Source organism: Lampris incognitus, chromosome 5 (genome assembly GCF_029633865.1).
Source record: "Lampris incognitus isolate fLamInc1 chromosome 5, fLamInc1.hap2, whole genome shotgun sequence".
Lineage (NCBI taxonomy): Eukaryota > Metazoa > Chordata > Actinopteri > Lampriformes > Lampridae > Lampris > Lampris incognitus.
Window position 1 is genome coordinate 37,789,311 of NC_079215.1, and position 15,312 is coordinate 37,804,622.

Sequence of the window (15,312 nt, forward strand, 5' to 3'; positions counted from 1 at the left end):
CCCCTCTGTCGATCCGCGGAGGGCTGCAGACTACCACATGCCTCCTCCGATACATGTGGAGTCACCAGCCGCTTCTTTTCACCTGACAGTGAGGAGTTTCCCCAGGGGGATGTAGCGCGTGGGAGGATCACGCTATTCCCTCCAGTTCCCCCTCCCCCCTGAACAGGCGCCCCAGCCGACCAGAGGAGGCGCTAGTGCAGCGACCCGGACACATACCCTCATCCGGCTTCCCACCCGCAGACACGGACAATTGTGTCTGTAGGGACCCCCGACCAAGTCGGAGGTAACACAGGGATTCGAACCGGCGATCCCTGTTTTGGTAGGCAACTGATAAGACCGCTATGCTACCTGGATGCCTATTCCCTTAATTTGCATGATATCCACTCCTGGCTATGATATCTGTGATAACAATGTGTGCCATTGCCCATCTGCTTTGTAATTTGAATAGCCTTATCACTCACTATCAATGATCTAAGGTGCACTTACACTAAATGCACTTGATATAACATCCGCCCTCAACTATGATATAGTTACTGTTAATGCTCTGTGACGCCTGTTGATGATAAACAGTTTATCTGTTAATTGCTGACTCTTGTGCAATTCACTTTGAATAAAAGCATCTGCTAAATGAGTGCATGTAAAAAGTATTCCCTGTTTCAGGATTTTCTAATACTTTTTTCTTAACATAACTCAGCTCCCTCCCTTTTGCCCTCCATCGTCCCGGTGAGCAGGTGCAAAGAAACAGAATCATTGAGCTGTAAAAATTGTGATCCTTGAGACAAGTTATGTACTTCGTTTTACACACGAAGTACACATACGCACACAATATTTTTTCTGCCCTATGTTTTGTCAACTGCTAACTCGTTTTGTCTCTCTTTCTCCTCGTTTGCTTCTTTCTGCCTCTACATTAATATCAGTTGCTTCGATGAGGCTCTCACAAATTTGCATGGGCTAGAAAACAGGAGAGGAGCTAAACTTTTAAATGACACAACGATGCAGTTTTGTTCAGTAAAAACGCGAGTCTAAGTAAGAGTATACGTGTGTGGGAAGGTGTGTGTAAGTGTGTAGGAAGGAGAATACTGTGTGTCCTTTCTGCATACGTCTCTGACCACATCTACATCTTTAATGTCGCTGATTGAATAATGGATGAGCCCCCTGGGCTGGGGGCTGGACGAGACACGCGCGCGCACCCACACGCACGATGCACACACACTCACACGCACGATGCAGACACACACACACACACACACACACACACACACCTACACTCACAGAACAAGAACACTTACCTCATGCCACATGCTGATTTCATTTGCACAAATTTTGTAAAGAGCTATTGATAGTCATGACAGACGGAAAGTGTTAAACATGCACAAACACATCACTATCACGATAGTCACTACCTGACAACCCCCAACAAAGTATATTACCGCCTCCAATATTCGAACATGATCAAAGAACACATACAGGTAGGTGGAACGGCTCAAAGATGACCTCAGTCTCTTGCTCTCTGATGCACAATGACTCTTTTCCTGACTATTTCCTATGTAGGCACTCTACACCTCCTTCTGGGTGAACGAAAACAACTCGGATCAAAACAACATGCTTGTGCGGGCCTGTGTATACGTATTTGACAAACCATTGAGCATTTCAGTCGCACATGTTTTGTTACTTATTCCCACGTGTCTCTCCAATGCAACCATGCATACTCAAAAATTGTAATTTGGCTTTCAAATTTCAGTACCTTCACAGTCAGTCGTTCTCACACATGCCAGAGTGTATATATATATATATATATATATATATATATATATATATATATATATATATATATATATATATATACTAGAAGAACCCGCTACAATGTAGCGATTTGGTTGTCCACCCGTCTAAATCTCCCTCCTCTTCATCCTGCCAGCTAACCGCCTTCCCCCTGCCCCTAAACCCCCCCCACTCCAACTTCTTCCCCCCCAAATGCTCAGAATCATCTGAAATGCCGAGAAAAGTGGTTTTTAGCCATTTTTAGAAAATGCATATTTATAATTATTGTAATTATAATTTAATTTTCTATTTTTCTGTTCCTCTCTGAAACAATACCTACCACCTCCAAAAAAATTGGCGTCAAATGACGCGCAACATGTCGAAAATTACCGTGTTAACGCGTCGAAAATTAACGTTAACACGTCGAAACTGGACACGTTGCGCGTCATTTGACGTGATGTGGTGTCAAATGACGCGCAACACGTCGAAAATTAACGTGTTAATACGTCACTCTGCTTTCCGACACTTCCTTTTCTGGGCCCTTACAGATTGAGTGTTTCTCCATTGGTTTTTAGCCATTTTTAGAAAAATGCATATTTTGCATAATTTCAATTTTCTGGGATTTTTCCCTTACTCTCTGAGACAATACCTACCACCTCCAAAAAGAATTAGGATCATAAGTGCTTTAGTTTTCGATCCCGCTATCTACACTAACTAACACACTCACACACACTAACACCACACACACATACATTCCGAAAATATGAGTAGATATATATATATGTGTGTGTGTGTGTGTGTGTGTGTGTGTGTGTGTGTGTGTGTGTGTGTGTGTGTGTGTGTGTGTGTGTGTGTGTGTGTGTGTGTGTGTGTGTTGTTCCCGGATTCACAGAATCTGATTTAACATGTTAACGATGGTTTGCAGGGATGTCCCAGCTGGATAAAAAATGAATAAATATTTTTTTTTTAAATCAAGAAAAAATGATCACAGGTCACAGTTTAAAAAAAAACATAAATATGGGCGTCCGAGTGCCGGCGATCCCTGTTGCCTATCAACACGGAGATCGCCGGTTCGAATCCCCGTGTTACCTCGGTCGTGACAGACACAATTTTTGAATTTCCATTGTTAGCAAGTGTCAACGTTAGCTATCGTTACATTGCGATCTGGCAATGTTAAGGTCAGTTGTAAGCTAGCTAGCTAAATGTTTCAGTGCGTATCGTTTGTTTCAAGTCAGTGCGCTTCGAGGTTCCGCGCTGTCTATTGGCCGACGCAACAGCCAATCACGGCTACTTCCGTGCCTACACCCCGTTGGATCTAGCATCAACCAACATCAAAGCTGCTGTCGGTGGTCTCGTCGCTCGCAATTTTTTTTTTTGTAAAGTGACGACAGAGCCGGAAGGGGGCTGTCACCAGTGAATTTCTCGTTTTTCTACGGCAAGCGGTTTAGCCCCAGTATTTAGCCCACCCAACCACACCCACACGACTGCCCTGAATTTCAGTAGCCAATAGCTATGAAATCATACCCACCTACCCATGTTAAAAATGTGCTCAGAAACAGCATGAAGATATGAGATACCTTCATTCTCAGAAAGTCCAAGGTTGGTTTCACCAGTAACTGCATATTATTGCTCTGATCAACCTGAATACTAGACTTCTTTCTGGAGAGCAGCTTGATGATATAAAAGCTCCTTAACTAGCTATCTTTTGACCCAGCTTCTCTCGAAAGAGGTAAGAACAGCAGTGGAGGAGGTGATTAACTTCCAAGTAGAAGCAATGAGTCAGCGGGGGGGTGGGCAGATAAAATGGGACCCAGTAGTGGATAGGAGATTTACCTAGACTGAACTTCAAAAGGCAGAGGGTCAGTCTATCAAGTTCTGCATGCAGACTGAATATGAAGTGCTAAATAACCTACTCAGCTTTTTCACAGTTCAAGTCACTGTGGTGCACTGAGGAATCCACGTTTAACCAGCACTCCCTATATACCTATATGTATAAGTAACTATGAGAGAACCCATAAGTACTCTCAGTGCTTCTTTCTTCTTCTTTCTCCCTCTGTGTGAATGCTGTGCCTGAGTCTGTCTCCTGTGTGCATGTGAAGTCTATTCTCCAGGGCTCCATTGAGGGGAGCTGACTTGGTGGCACATTCTCTCGCTGGCTCTTGACTGTATATCTAGCCTTATGTTGTCTTGGATGAACCCAAATTCAACACATTTGCTTTGCCCTCTCTCTTCTTCCAATTTTGTAAATCTGATACATTTAAATTTGCTTTGCTGTATTCTATATGTTAACTGTATGGATTCTACATTCTGCTACATGGTGACCCAATGCTTAGCACTGTTGCCTCATAGAAAGAAGGCCCTGAGTTTGAACCCCAGGCCATCCCAGGTCCTTTCTGTGTGTAGTTTGCATGTTCTCCCCGTGTCTATATGGGTTTACTCTGGGTGCGCCAGTTTCCTCCCACCATCAAAAAGACGTGCATGTTAGAGTTAATACTCCTGCCTTTGCCCCTGAGCAAGGCAATGGAAAGAAGAACTGGAGTTGGTCCCCAAGTGCTGCAGCTGCCCACTGCTTCTATATGATGGGTTAAATGCAGATGATGCATTTCCCCACGGGGCAAGTAAATAAAGTACATCTTATCTTATCTTGCATTGTTTTGCTCTATGTGTAATCTCTGGTTGTACATTGTAATTCTGTTACTCGTGTCTACTCTGTGCATTCGACACTTACAGCATGATGTTTGCCAGTCCTGGAAGAGGGATCCTTCCTTTGTTGCTCTTCCTGGGGTTTCTCCCATCCCCCCCCCCCCGCTAAGGTTTTTTTGTGAAGTTTATACTCATCAGAATCAAGGGTCTAAAGATAGGGGGTTTCGTACATTGCACTGATTGTAAAGCCCTATGGGACTTCTCAGTGATTTTGGGCTATACAAATAAACTTGACTTGATTTGCCTTTAGGCTGGATAGGCGATTCCCTGGGGTGTCATCCACCCTTTAAATTATTATTTATCATGAAGAAACAGAGAAAATCAATACATTTCTTACTGATACATTAGTAATACATTTTGCCTAGGGCCTCCGTTAGTCTAGATCTAGCCCTGTAGCCATGTTACTGCCACATCAGCAGGAGTAGAGGATGTTTGATATCATAAGACCCAAATTATCTAATTGGCCAAGGAACGTCATTGACGATGTGTCTCTTAGCACATGCAGATCTATAACACAGTCTATGTTATTTTACTTTTTTCCCTCCCTCTGTGTTTCTCATTAGTTTTCATTTCTTTCTCTTACACTCAAAAGCATAACTCCTCCAGGGATGGTCAGGGGTCTCCTAAACCCAATGCTAAACCTCGGACAAACCCAGAGAAGATTTTAACTTTCGACAAAATTACTAATATAATGCTTTCATAAAGACGTGTTATATCAAGATGACAACATATTAAAATATAAAATATAAAAAGCAAACGAGTATAAGAAAGTCTGTTAAATTCCCAAAGATCTGTTATCAGAGAGATTAATTTTTTCAGGGGACAGCAACCCTCCCACCCCCTCGAATGATCCTTCTCAGTGTCTCAGTCTTGATAATGCTTCGCATATCTGGTCCTCAATATCACCTATTACTGCTTGTTTTCTGTTCTGACGATATTCCAGCCATCTAATCAGAATGGTTTTACATCTAACAAAATATGATGCATAATATGCATAAATGCATAAAATGCATAAATATGATGAATTAACTAGCCAACCAACAACACTATGGGGTTTCAATTATGGACCAGACTTGAGAACCACTGACCTCCGAGCAAATGCACCCAAAACAGTTTCCCTCCACCACAGAGCTCTTCGTTTAATCACCTATAGAAAAATCAAACGGCACATTTTAGTCTTGTGGTATGGTTTAGCCAAGGTGGTTGGATCATTAGACCCTCTCAAACGATAAAAAAAATCCAAATAAAGTGTATTCAGAAATCAAGCAGCAGTTAGGAACAAAATAAGTTCAGTCACAGTCAGCCATATGATGTTTTTAAGCCTGAAATATCAATTGTTTGTGATCCTTCGACTAAATTAAGAGTTTTAGTACACTATTAACTATACTACAGAATAGTATACTATAGTATAGTATAGTACTAGTATAGTATTAGTATAATAATATTAATAATAATAATAATAATAATATATCAATGACATGTGAATGTGAAGTGTCAAAGATACTGCAGTTAATTTTGTTTGCAGATGACACTATTTTCTTTTTAGTTCAGGAGATGACTTAAAAAGTTTAGCAGAAAACATTGTAAATGAAATTGTCAAACTGAAAAGATGGTTTGATGAAAATAAATTATCATTAAATTTGAGCAAAACTAAGTTTATGGTTTTTGCTAAACAGAAAAAGGATGAAAATGTTTTACCGTCTATAGATGGAGTTGATACTGAAGTGTAATAATGGATGACAAACTGACACGGAAATCTCATGTAGCATATGTAAAAACAAAGGTGTCTAAGAATAGTTCTGTTTTGAACAAAGCAAAGTACGTGTTAAATTACAAGGTAATGCGAATTCTGTACAGTTCGCTTCTTTTGCCATATTTCAGTTACTGTGTGGAAGTGTGGGGCAACACGTATATGAGCAACATAAAGTCATTGTTTATATTACAGAAAAGAGCAGTAAGAATTATTCATAAAGTGGATCCAAGAGAACACGCCAACGGACTGTTTATTAAGCCAGGATTAATGAAACATTAAGATTTATTTGAGTTACAGACATTGTTAGTTATGTACAGGGCAAAAAGCAGAGTATTACCAGAAGATTTACAAAAAATATTTGTTTTTAGTTCAGAGGACGAGGACCATAGAAGGAAATTTAATTTTAAACATCAGTATGCACGTACTACTTTAAAGCAGATGTGTATTTCGGTTTGTGGTGTCAAACTGTGGAATTCTTTAGAGAACGATCTAAAGGGTTGTACAAATAACTTTCAGTTCAAGAAAATGTATAAGGAAATAATAATTAGACAATATGGAGTTGTCAGATAATGGGTTTTCAGTTGATGGTGAATTATTGTGTATGGCTTTTTGATTCTTTTTCATTTCTCATGTTGCTGTAAGTATTAGTTGTTGAGTAGCAGACTGACAGACCATCTGTTCTGTTGTTTATTTAGGGTTCAGTAAGGGGCAGGTAAAATAAGATGCTCTTCTCCCTGCTCCTTTTCAATCATGGAATGTGTAAATTGATTTGTGTTTGATCTTGAATTGCTTGTTTCTGTCTGGAGCTGTGCATTACCATGAGTGGAATAAATAATAATGAAATGAAATAATAATACCAATACCATCCGGAAAAAACCCACCTCAGTGAAAGTCACAGAGAAGCTGACCAAGTACAAAGACCTGGAGATTGAACTCAGCAGGATGTGGGGCATGAAGACTGAAACAACATCGGTTGTCATCGGAGCTCCAGGACTCATGAAGAAGGGAATGGAAAAGTTCCCCAACCGTATCAGGCAACATCAACATCCATGCAGTCCAGAAGCTCGCCCTACTCGGAACAGCCCACGTATTACGACGAGTACTGTCAATCAAGTGACATCTGCCCTATAGTGCCTCAGGTTCATAGTTTGGACCCGGCGCAGGAAACACGAAAAAAAATAAAATAATAATAATTGTAACACAGTGGCGCAGTGGTTAGCGCGGTCGCCTCACAGCCACAAGGTTCTGGGTTCGAGCCCCTGGGTTGTCCTACCTTGGGGGTCGTCCCGGATCGTCCTCTGTGTGGAGTTTTCCTGTTCTCCCCGTGTCTGCGTGGGTTTCCTCCGGGTGCTCCGGTTTCTTCCCACAGTCCAAAGACACGTTGGTCAGTTGAATCGGCCGTACTAAATTGCACTTAGATATGAATGTGCGCGTGTGTCGGCCCTGTGATGGACTGGCGGCCTGTCTAGTGTGTCTCCCCGCCTGCCTCCCAATGACTGCTGGGATAAGCTCCAGCATACCCGTGACCCTGAGAGCAGGATAAGCGGTTCGGATAATGGAGGGATGATAATAATATTGTAGCGAACTCGGGGGGCAACCACAGGAACACGCGAACCCGTATCTCCCGCGCCGCGGGAGACAAGGTTAACCAGCTGACTAACGGGTCGGACCCGTTAGTCGACTGGTTAACAGACACGTTGGCCCTTGGCTAACGGGTCGGGCCCTTTAGTCGACTGGTTAACGTTGTCTCCCGCGGGAGATACGAGTTCGCGTCCCGGCTGCGGCAGTTCCTGTGGTTGCCCCCCCCCCCCGAATTCGCTACAATATGGTATGGTATGGTAGTAATCGCCGTAGTAGTTGGTATGGTACGGTAGTATACTTTAGTATAGTATTGTGGCAGGAATGAGGAAAAACACAGGAGACCAAGGCGAGTTTGATGTTTATTCCTCAAGTCCAAAAACCAACAGCAGCAGGAACAACCCTGCACCGGCGAGTCCGGAAACGTAAACCACGCCCCCAGCTCACAGTCCTGCTGGGTGAGAGGCATAGCCCCTAGTGTCCGCCACAGTATTAGTTTAGTATAGTCGGTCAAAAGCTGACTTGCATGAGATAGCTTGAGCTTGGAATGAAAAGGCCCACTTTAAAAAAAGAAAAAAAGGTTCATCTCTTTTAATAGGTTGAACAATGTCCTGTAACCTCTGTAAGCAATGTTAAATGAACCTCCTCACTGCTCACCGCTGTACCAGACAGGCTTGGACATATAATATAATTTAATATAATATAATGTAATGTAATATGATATGATATAATGTAATATAGTATAATACAGTATAATGCAATATAATATAATATAACAGCTGTGATCACGTATGACATTTGGAAGCAATAGAGGACAGCACAATATAGAGTATAAAGTCACCACATGTAATCTTCTGTTCTGCATCTCGTCTCGAAACCTGCTCGCTCTGGTCCGAGTACTTCAATACTACTACATTATTATATCATTGCTAGCGCACCGAACAGAGGGCGAGAGAAGGCACATAATTCAGGCGGGTGCATGTGGTGTCATGCGCGTTCACGATATGCTGCGCTGACTGAGAGAGCCGGTGTGGAGTGGGAGGCGGACAGGGAGGGAGGGAGGAGGGGAGCCCTGCTATCACTACTGACAGAAAACGGCAGCGAGTGCATACAGCGAAGAGCTTCATATGCGACAGCGATCCCCTACAAGGTTGGAAAAATTACGTCTTTTCCCGTCCGTTGTGCATCAACGCAGTGACTGCCGTTATAACAGTCGACTTGCCGGTTTAGAGCAGACCCGCGGTCGTAATTCCGACGACTGCGGTATTTGAGTCTTATTTGCTGATGTGTTCTCAGATGCTGAGCGTCGCCCTGCTGTATGTGTGCGCGGTCGCCTTTGGACAGGTCTCCGCACGCTCCAGCAATGGCAATTTTTTGGACGATAAGTGGCCCGCGGGGAGATGGGATAAATTTCGAGACGTAAGTCACGTTTATTTGGTCCGCATTTATTTAATTTGTCCTTTTCACATTCCTGTCCTCTTGTCACTACACCCCACACTCTCGCTGGTTTGTGATCACGCGCCTCTCGGTTTTGTTTTTTTCTTCTTCTTCTTCTTCTTCTTCTTCTTCTTCTTCTTCTTCTTCTTCTTCTTCTTCTTCTTCTTCTTCTTCATTGCTTTCACAAGCGGCGCATCACGGGGCTCAGCATTTTTTTTTAACATTTTTTTGGTAGCTTGTCACTTGTTTATCCCCAGCTCCGGTGAGACGGCCGGCCACACGCAGCCCGTAGCTAGGATCCATGTTTATGCTAGAAGATAGTCCATCGGCGAGATAAGCATAAAGGCCCAAGGCGTCCAAACAAGATGTGCGACTCGCACAGCGCCTGACAGGGATGAAACGTATGCTACCATGGTCGTCGAAGGGGCCTGATAGATATAGGCAGGTATCTGGGATGCTGCCCCGATCTGCACCGAGAAGTGAAGAACTACACTAAGACTGCAAAGTAGACCCATCTCACTAAATGGGATTAAACCATGAATATCTGCAAAAAGAGTCACCTAGAAAATAGTGATAATAAGGCGACCCAAAATGATTTTTTTTTTACTGTGTGTGTGCGCGTGTGTGTTGGCATGCGCTCGTGTCTTCGTGTGCATGTGTCTGTCTCCACGTTTGTCTCCTGTGTCTTCGTTGCGGTGTTGTCGCTGATCGGCTTGTTAAATTGATGTTACTGCCGTAGACTGTCTTCCAGTAGGCGTCATCAAGCTGCAGTCAGCCACCGTTACTCTGACATGTTTATAGTATTAGGCCACTTACTATGGTAATACTGTAGCCCGAGACTGTCATGGCGTATACTGTTCAGCCTTGGATCACGAGGGCCACCTGTTAGGCTGCTGAAAGGGAAGCGTAATCAGTGGCCTTGTCCCACAGAGTTCACACTTTTACAAATGTCAAGCCTATGTAATCTGTAAAATGTCAGTTTATCGATATCGCCCGCATCATTTGACGTTTCCCCTGCGTGTGAAATAATGTAGTTTGTAATTTGTCTAAATTTGAATGAAGGTTAAGATTTCAGACCACTGTAGCCACACGGTGATTATTTGTTTTTCATGATGTTGAAAACGAGACTACACTAGAATAGGTGGGTGTGGGTTTCAGGTATATCAGCAGGATATCCTGCATTTAATCGCAGCTTTAATGGGTTTCACTGTCAGCACACACACACACACACACACACACACACACACACACACACACACACACTAGAGAAGAGTAAAACAAACGCTAACATACAGGAAACATTTTGTTGTAATATCATCTGAAAGTAGTTGTGATGAGCATGCTTGTTTTCTAATGAGATAGTTTGTAAAGGTGAAGACAAATGTGGATTTTGTTAGATTTTTTTTTATCTTTCTACTCTTCTCAGTTCCTCTATTTTTGTCCTTTCCCTTTCTTAGTTTCTTGCTCATCAAGTTAACACATCAACCCATAAGCTCAGGTGGGCCCATGTGACACATCCGTGGGCCAATTATTGAGCAGGATTTGGATTATGCAAATAGTTTGTCAGGACATTGCTAAAGAGGAAATGTGACTGGTCATGTGGTCTGCTGATTAGGATGACTTGAACTCTCTCTTTCAAAGATAGACGACAGAGAGGGGAGAAGATAGTGTCTGCGTGTGTCCGTGTGTGTGTGTTTGAAAGTGAGATACAGAAAGATGAAGACAGAAAGAAAGAAAGAGGTGAAAGCGCTGGGGGATTTTTTTTTATTATTCTTATAGGGAGGTCTATAAATAACACACGTGGTCATAAGAGGATACTTAAAATATTCAGCACAGAGGAGACAGAGATAGATAGATAGATAGATAGATAGATAGATAGATAGATAGATAGATAGATAGATAGATAGATAGATAGATAGATAGATAGATAGATAGATAGACAGACAGACAGACAGACAGACAGACAGGACATTAGAATGAGGGAGAGCTTGGCTAATGAGAGTGGAGAGAAAAGTCAACATGGTGCACAGGACTCAGAGAAACAGCAATGATTGACGCTTAGCTGAATGTTGTGTGTGTGTGTGTGTGTGTGTGTGTGAGAGAGAGAGAGACACACACAGCTTTGTTTTCTAACCTTGAGTCCACACCGCACGCATCAGAGTTTGAGCTGGTGTGCAAAAACGAGCAGTTTAATTTGTGTGCGCGTGTGTGTGTGTGTGTGTGTGTGTGTAAATGGGTGGATTTTAATGTATGTGTTATTGTTCCATGGGCGTTTGAGCTTTCACTTCCTGTTAAAGATTTGGTGCTGTAGGTTTGTGTTTGCATGTGAGTGTTTTGTTTGTGTCCGTGTGTATGCACACTCCCGTTTATTTGAACAGGTGTATATCAGTCCACAAAGGGGTATTTTTTTGCAATAAAGGTAGACTATAAGAAAGTCCTTTCGGCCTGTGACTAAAGTGGTTGAAGGCTACCTTCCTTCCCCGCGGTTGTTTATGTTCACAGAATCCGGCAGACTTTCACTGTGTATCTGTACTACCAACTCATCCTTAATAACTACATTTAAACAATGATGTGTACATTCAAGTCGGGTTTTATCAATAGTTTTGGAGAGCAATTACTGTGAGAACACAAACGAGCCGTAATCTCAGTCGAGACCAAGAATTTTGGCGGTTAAAACCAAATCAAAGCCAAAAGTGACTTAAAAAAACCTTTATTTGGGAAGGGACAGTGTACCTTAATCAACATTCAAAACAAATGTAAATGTGCCTTAGTTAGCTAATAGGCTAGTTCCCATGGGCAGTCCCTTTGTCTGATGTTCCTATGATAATAAAATAGGACAAAAAAAATAAAAATCAACATGCAACATAGTTAATATACAATACAAGAACAAGAGCAAACAAACAAAATATATACAGAATATACAAATAGTGTAATTAAAGATAATTAAGATAATATAGAAAATAATATATATATGTATGTATGTATAAAAAGCAGACATACAACATAGCTAATGTACAATATAGTTAAGCATGTTAAAGGTGTGTGCGAATAGCACCAATGTTGACATTGTTGGTTCTTAATAAGCCATTTCTTGACATTACACTTAAATGAATAATAGGATGAGGATTCTCTAATTGATTGAGGTACTGATTTCAAGACAAAGTTCAAGACCAATAATAATTTGTGGACCTTTTGACTGTAGCTATGTCATTGTAACTATATCAGAGTTTGATACACTAATATTAATCAATATTAAACTAAAAAAGGGTAAATTGTACATTGTCCCATCTGACATCATTGATCAATATGGCATGTTCTAGGGTAGTAATGCCCATCACTGTTTCAGATACCAACAGGCTGGTGTTTGGATGATGTTAGAGAAGCAGAATCTGACTTGTAATGTTTCAGCTGTAAATGGTACATGTACAGGTTTCAGTAAAAAGTGGTCGGGAGACATATGAGCCGGGTGTTTTAAGAGTCACTGAGGCCAGACATTAGACAAAAGCCGGTATGTGTCATGGAGGCCAGGACGTCCCAGGTTTTCCTTCTAACAAACAACTTCAGCGGGAGTTTTCCCTTCGGTTGAAGATGTGCTAAACAGTGAAATCACCTGGCATGATTGGTAAAAGGAAAAGGCCTGCAAACTCTCGGCACTCCATGGCACATGGTTACCTGTTTGTAATGGAAACAAGGCTCATAATGAGGACAAAGGTAATTTCCATCCTTCTCGCATTGTAGTTATTTATAAAGACAAAACCACCATGCTCCAGATGAGGTGTAATGAGGTATTTGCAAGGCGTGTCAGATGTGAAAATGAAGGAAGATTCATGCATATTTTATAAAAAATAAAAAATAAAAAAAAGGTTCCCGCTCTGATATTTGAAATAGGTTTGGACTTGCTAAATCAACACGACTCAAATAACCATAATTTTTACATTTTGCAAAAGATGGGTAATAATATTAGCCTGCCTATCATCTTTTTCTTTTGTCTTATTATTACTAATTATATTATTACCATTATTATTGTAGAATTAGTTTAATCCATTTTATTTCCTTTATTTTTTCTACTGTAATTTTTGTAATTTTGTCCTGCTTTTATTTTGTAATAAAAACTTGTCTTGTGTAAGACTTGTTGCTAATATTTCAAAGTATAAATTATGATAAAGTGTAATAGAGAAAGTGTAATTAATCGATCAATCTTCAAAGGAGGTATTGAACAGAACACACTGACAGCCTAAAACTATGCAGCTCAACTTCAAGTGCATTGTTGAAAGTAGATAAATAGCCAAATAGATTGATGCCAACACAGCTGCCCAGGTCATTTGGGATAAAACCTTTCCAAGAAAAGAGAATCAGACTCAAGAAACAAATAGTGGATGTTGTAAAGTTTTACCTTAAGTGTGTCCTCTTTGCAGGGCTGTACTCTTGAGTAACTTGCAACTGAAAATCAGTTTTAGCAGAAACAAAACTGAAAACATGGTCGTAGGTCGAACGTGAATTAGAAACTGTCCTGAAATAATGTCATGTGGTGTTTTGTTTAAAGCTTATCATCCATTTGTATTCAATAATTGCTAACATCCTGCTTTTCCACCTTCCCCACCTGGATGATTACTTTTCATATGCTTGAGCATTTGGCTGGTGAATAATTCAGTAATATTATCATATTTCATTAGTATCCTCAGTTAAATGCTTAAATGTGGTATTTTTGCATATGTAAGCGGATATTGTGGCATATATTGATATCTTGTAAAATCCCTGTGATTATTGTGTTAATGATATTTTCCATTTGGCTCAGCATTACCTCAGCAGACGTGGTCCAAGCACCAGGGGCGGCCCTAGATAACATGGTGCCCGAGGCAAGGTTTTCTGTGGCCCTCACCTTGTGGCCAGAACTTGTTCTTTCGATCCACCCCTTGTAATTTCCTTGGTCAGAGACTAGAAACAAAAAGGAAAAACTTCAGGAAGAAGCACACCTAATGAATAATGTCAAAGACTAATTTCTTCTTATTCAACCTTTATTTATCCAGTCAATAAAACTTAAAATGTACAAATTCAGTAAAAAAGCTCTTTAAATAACCAGATAGAAATACATTATAATACATCATTTGGGGGGGGGGGGGCTTTACAAGCCCCAGTTTTAACTAAGGTTAAAATCAACAAGAAATAAGGTTTTAAAACAGCCTTTCAGTACAGTCTGGTGTGTGAACACAATGTGCAATCAGTAAATAAATGACAATTAGAAAAACTAATGAATAAAATACAATAACATAAAGGTAAATGAATATATCAACTAATTACATATCTTCATAGTAGGTTGTTGTGATTAAATATAGATATAGAAAAATGGATACGTTAAGAAATATGAATAAATAAAAAAGGTAAGACATTGAAACTGAATTACAGCCATGGACTTCAGTTGGACCATTCTAGCTTCCCTTCGCTGTGAAATCATCGATCAAACTTGTTCTGATCAAGTTTCAGAACAGATAGCTGTTCTTAAACTTGGTGGTTTATGTTTATTGTAGAAAGTCCAGTTAGATGCTCTTGCCCCATGGTAGACCTCAGATATATGTTTTTTTTTTTATCAATTTAAGCTTAGAGAAGTTCCTCTCTATGGGAAGAGTGGCAGAAATTGACAAAGCTTCCCACATGTTAGCATAGATTCCTGCCAGCTTCTTTTCATATAGGAAAGTCGGAAGTTGCATTGTAGTCATATTACTTGATGGCAAGTTGGGAAACTGTGCCATATCTGAAGCAAGTTCCCTACCTTTATATTTTTCAAATTTTTCTCCCTCCTCTGTTTTTCTTTTCCTCCCCTGAACACCAGATAATTTTGGATTTTTAGAAGTGTCACCAACATCGACATCAACATCAACATCAGAAGTCACTCAATCAGGATAGGTAATTTAGGGTGGCAACCCCCACCCCTTAATCACCGCATGTTAATAATGAGTATGAGGGGACAGCGCAAAGTCCAAGATCCAATCAAGAAAATTATTTCACTTCTGTATAATTTTATATATTTGAAAAACATGTGTATATTATATTGATGAGGTGCATTAGAAATCTTATAAAATACA

At 40.7% G+C, this 15,312-nt stretch overlaps 1 protein-coding gene across 2 annotated transcripts in view; it reads left to right on the forward strand.

Moving 5' to 3' along the window:
* The first annotated feature begins 8,878 nt into the window (after window positions 1-8,878).
* The window catches only part of spock3 (SPARC (osteonectin), cwcv and kazal like domains proteoglycan 3), a 36,244-nt gene continuing 29,810 nt past the window's right edge, over window positions 8,879-15,312 (forward strand). Inside the window, exons 1-2 of one of the 2 annotated variants that reach the window (XM_056279611.1) lie at window positions 8,879-8,945; window positions 9,092-9,214. In XM_056279611.1, the coding sequence (XP_056135586.1) occupies window positions 9,092-9,214 (123 nt within the window). In that variant the 5' untranslated portion in view covers window positions 8,879-8,945. Of the gene's footprint in view, window positions 8,946-8,972; window positions 9,215-15,312 lie in introns of those variants that run through there. The other variant, XM_056279610.1, reaches the window with a different exon arrangement.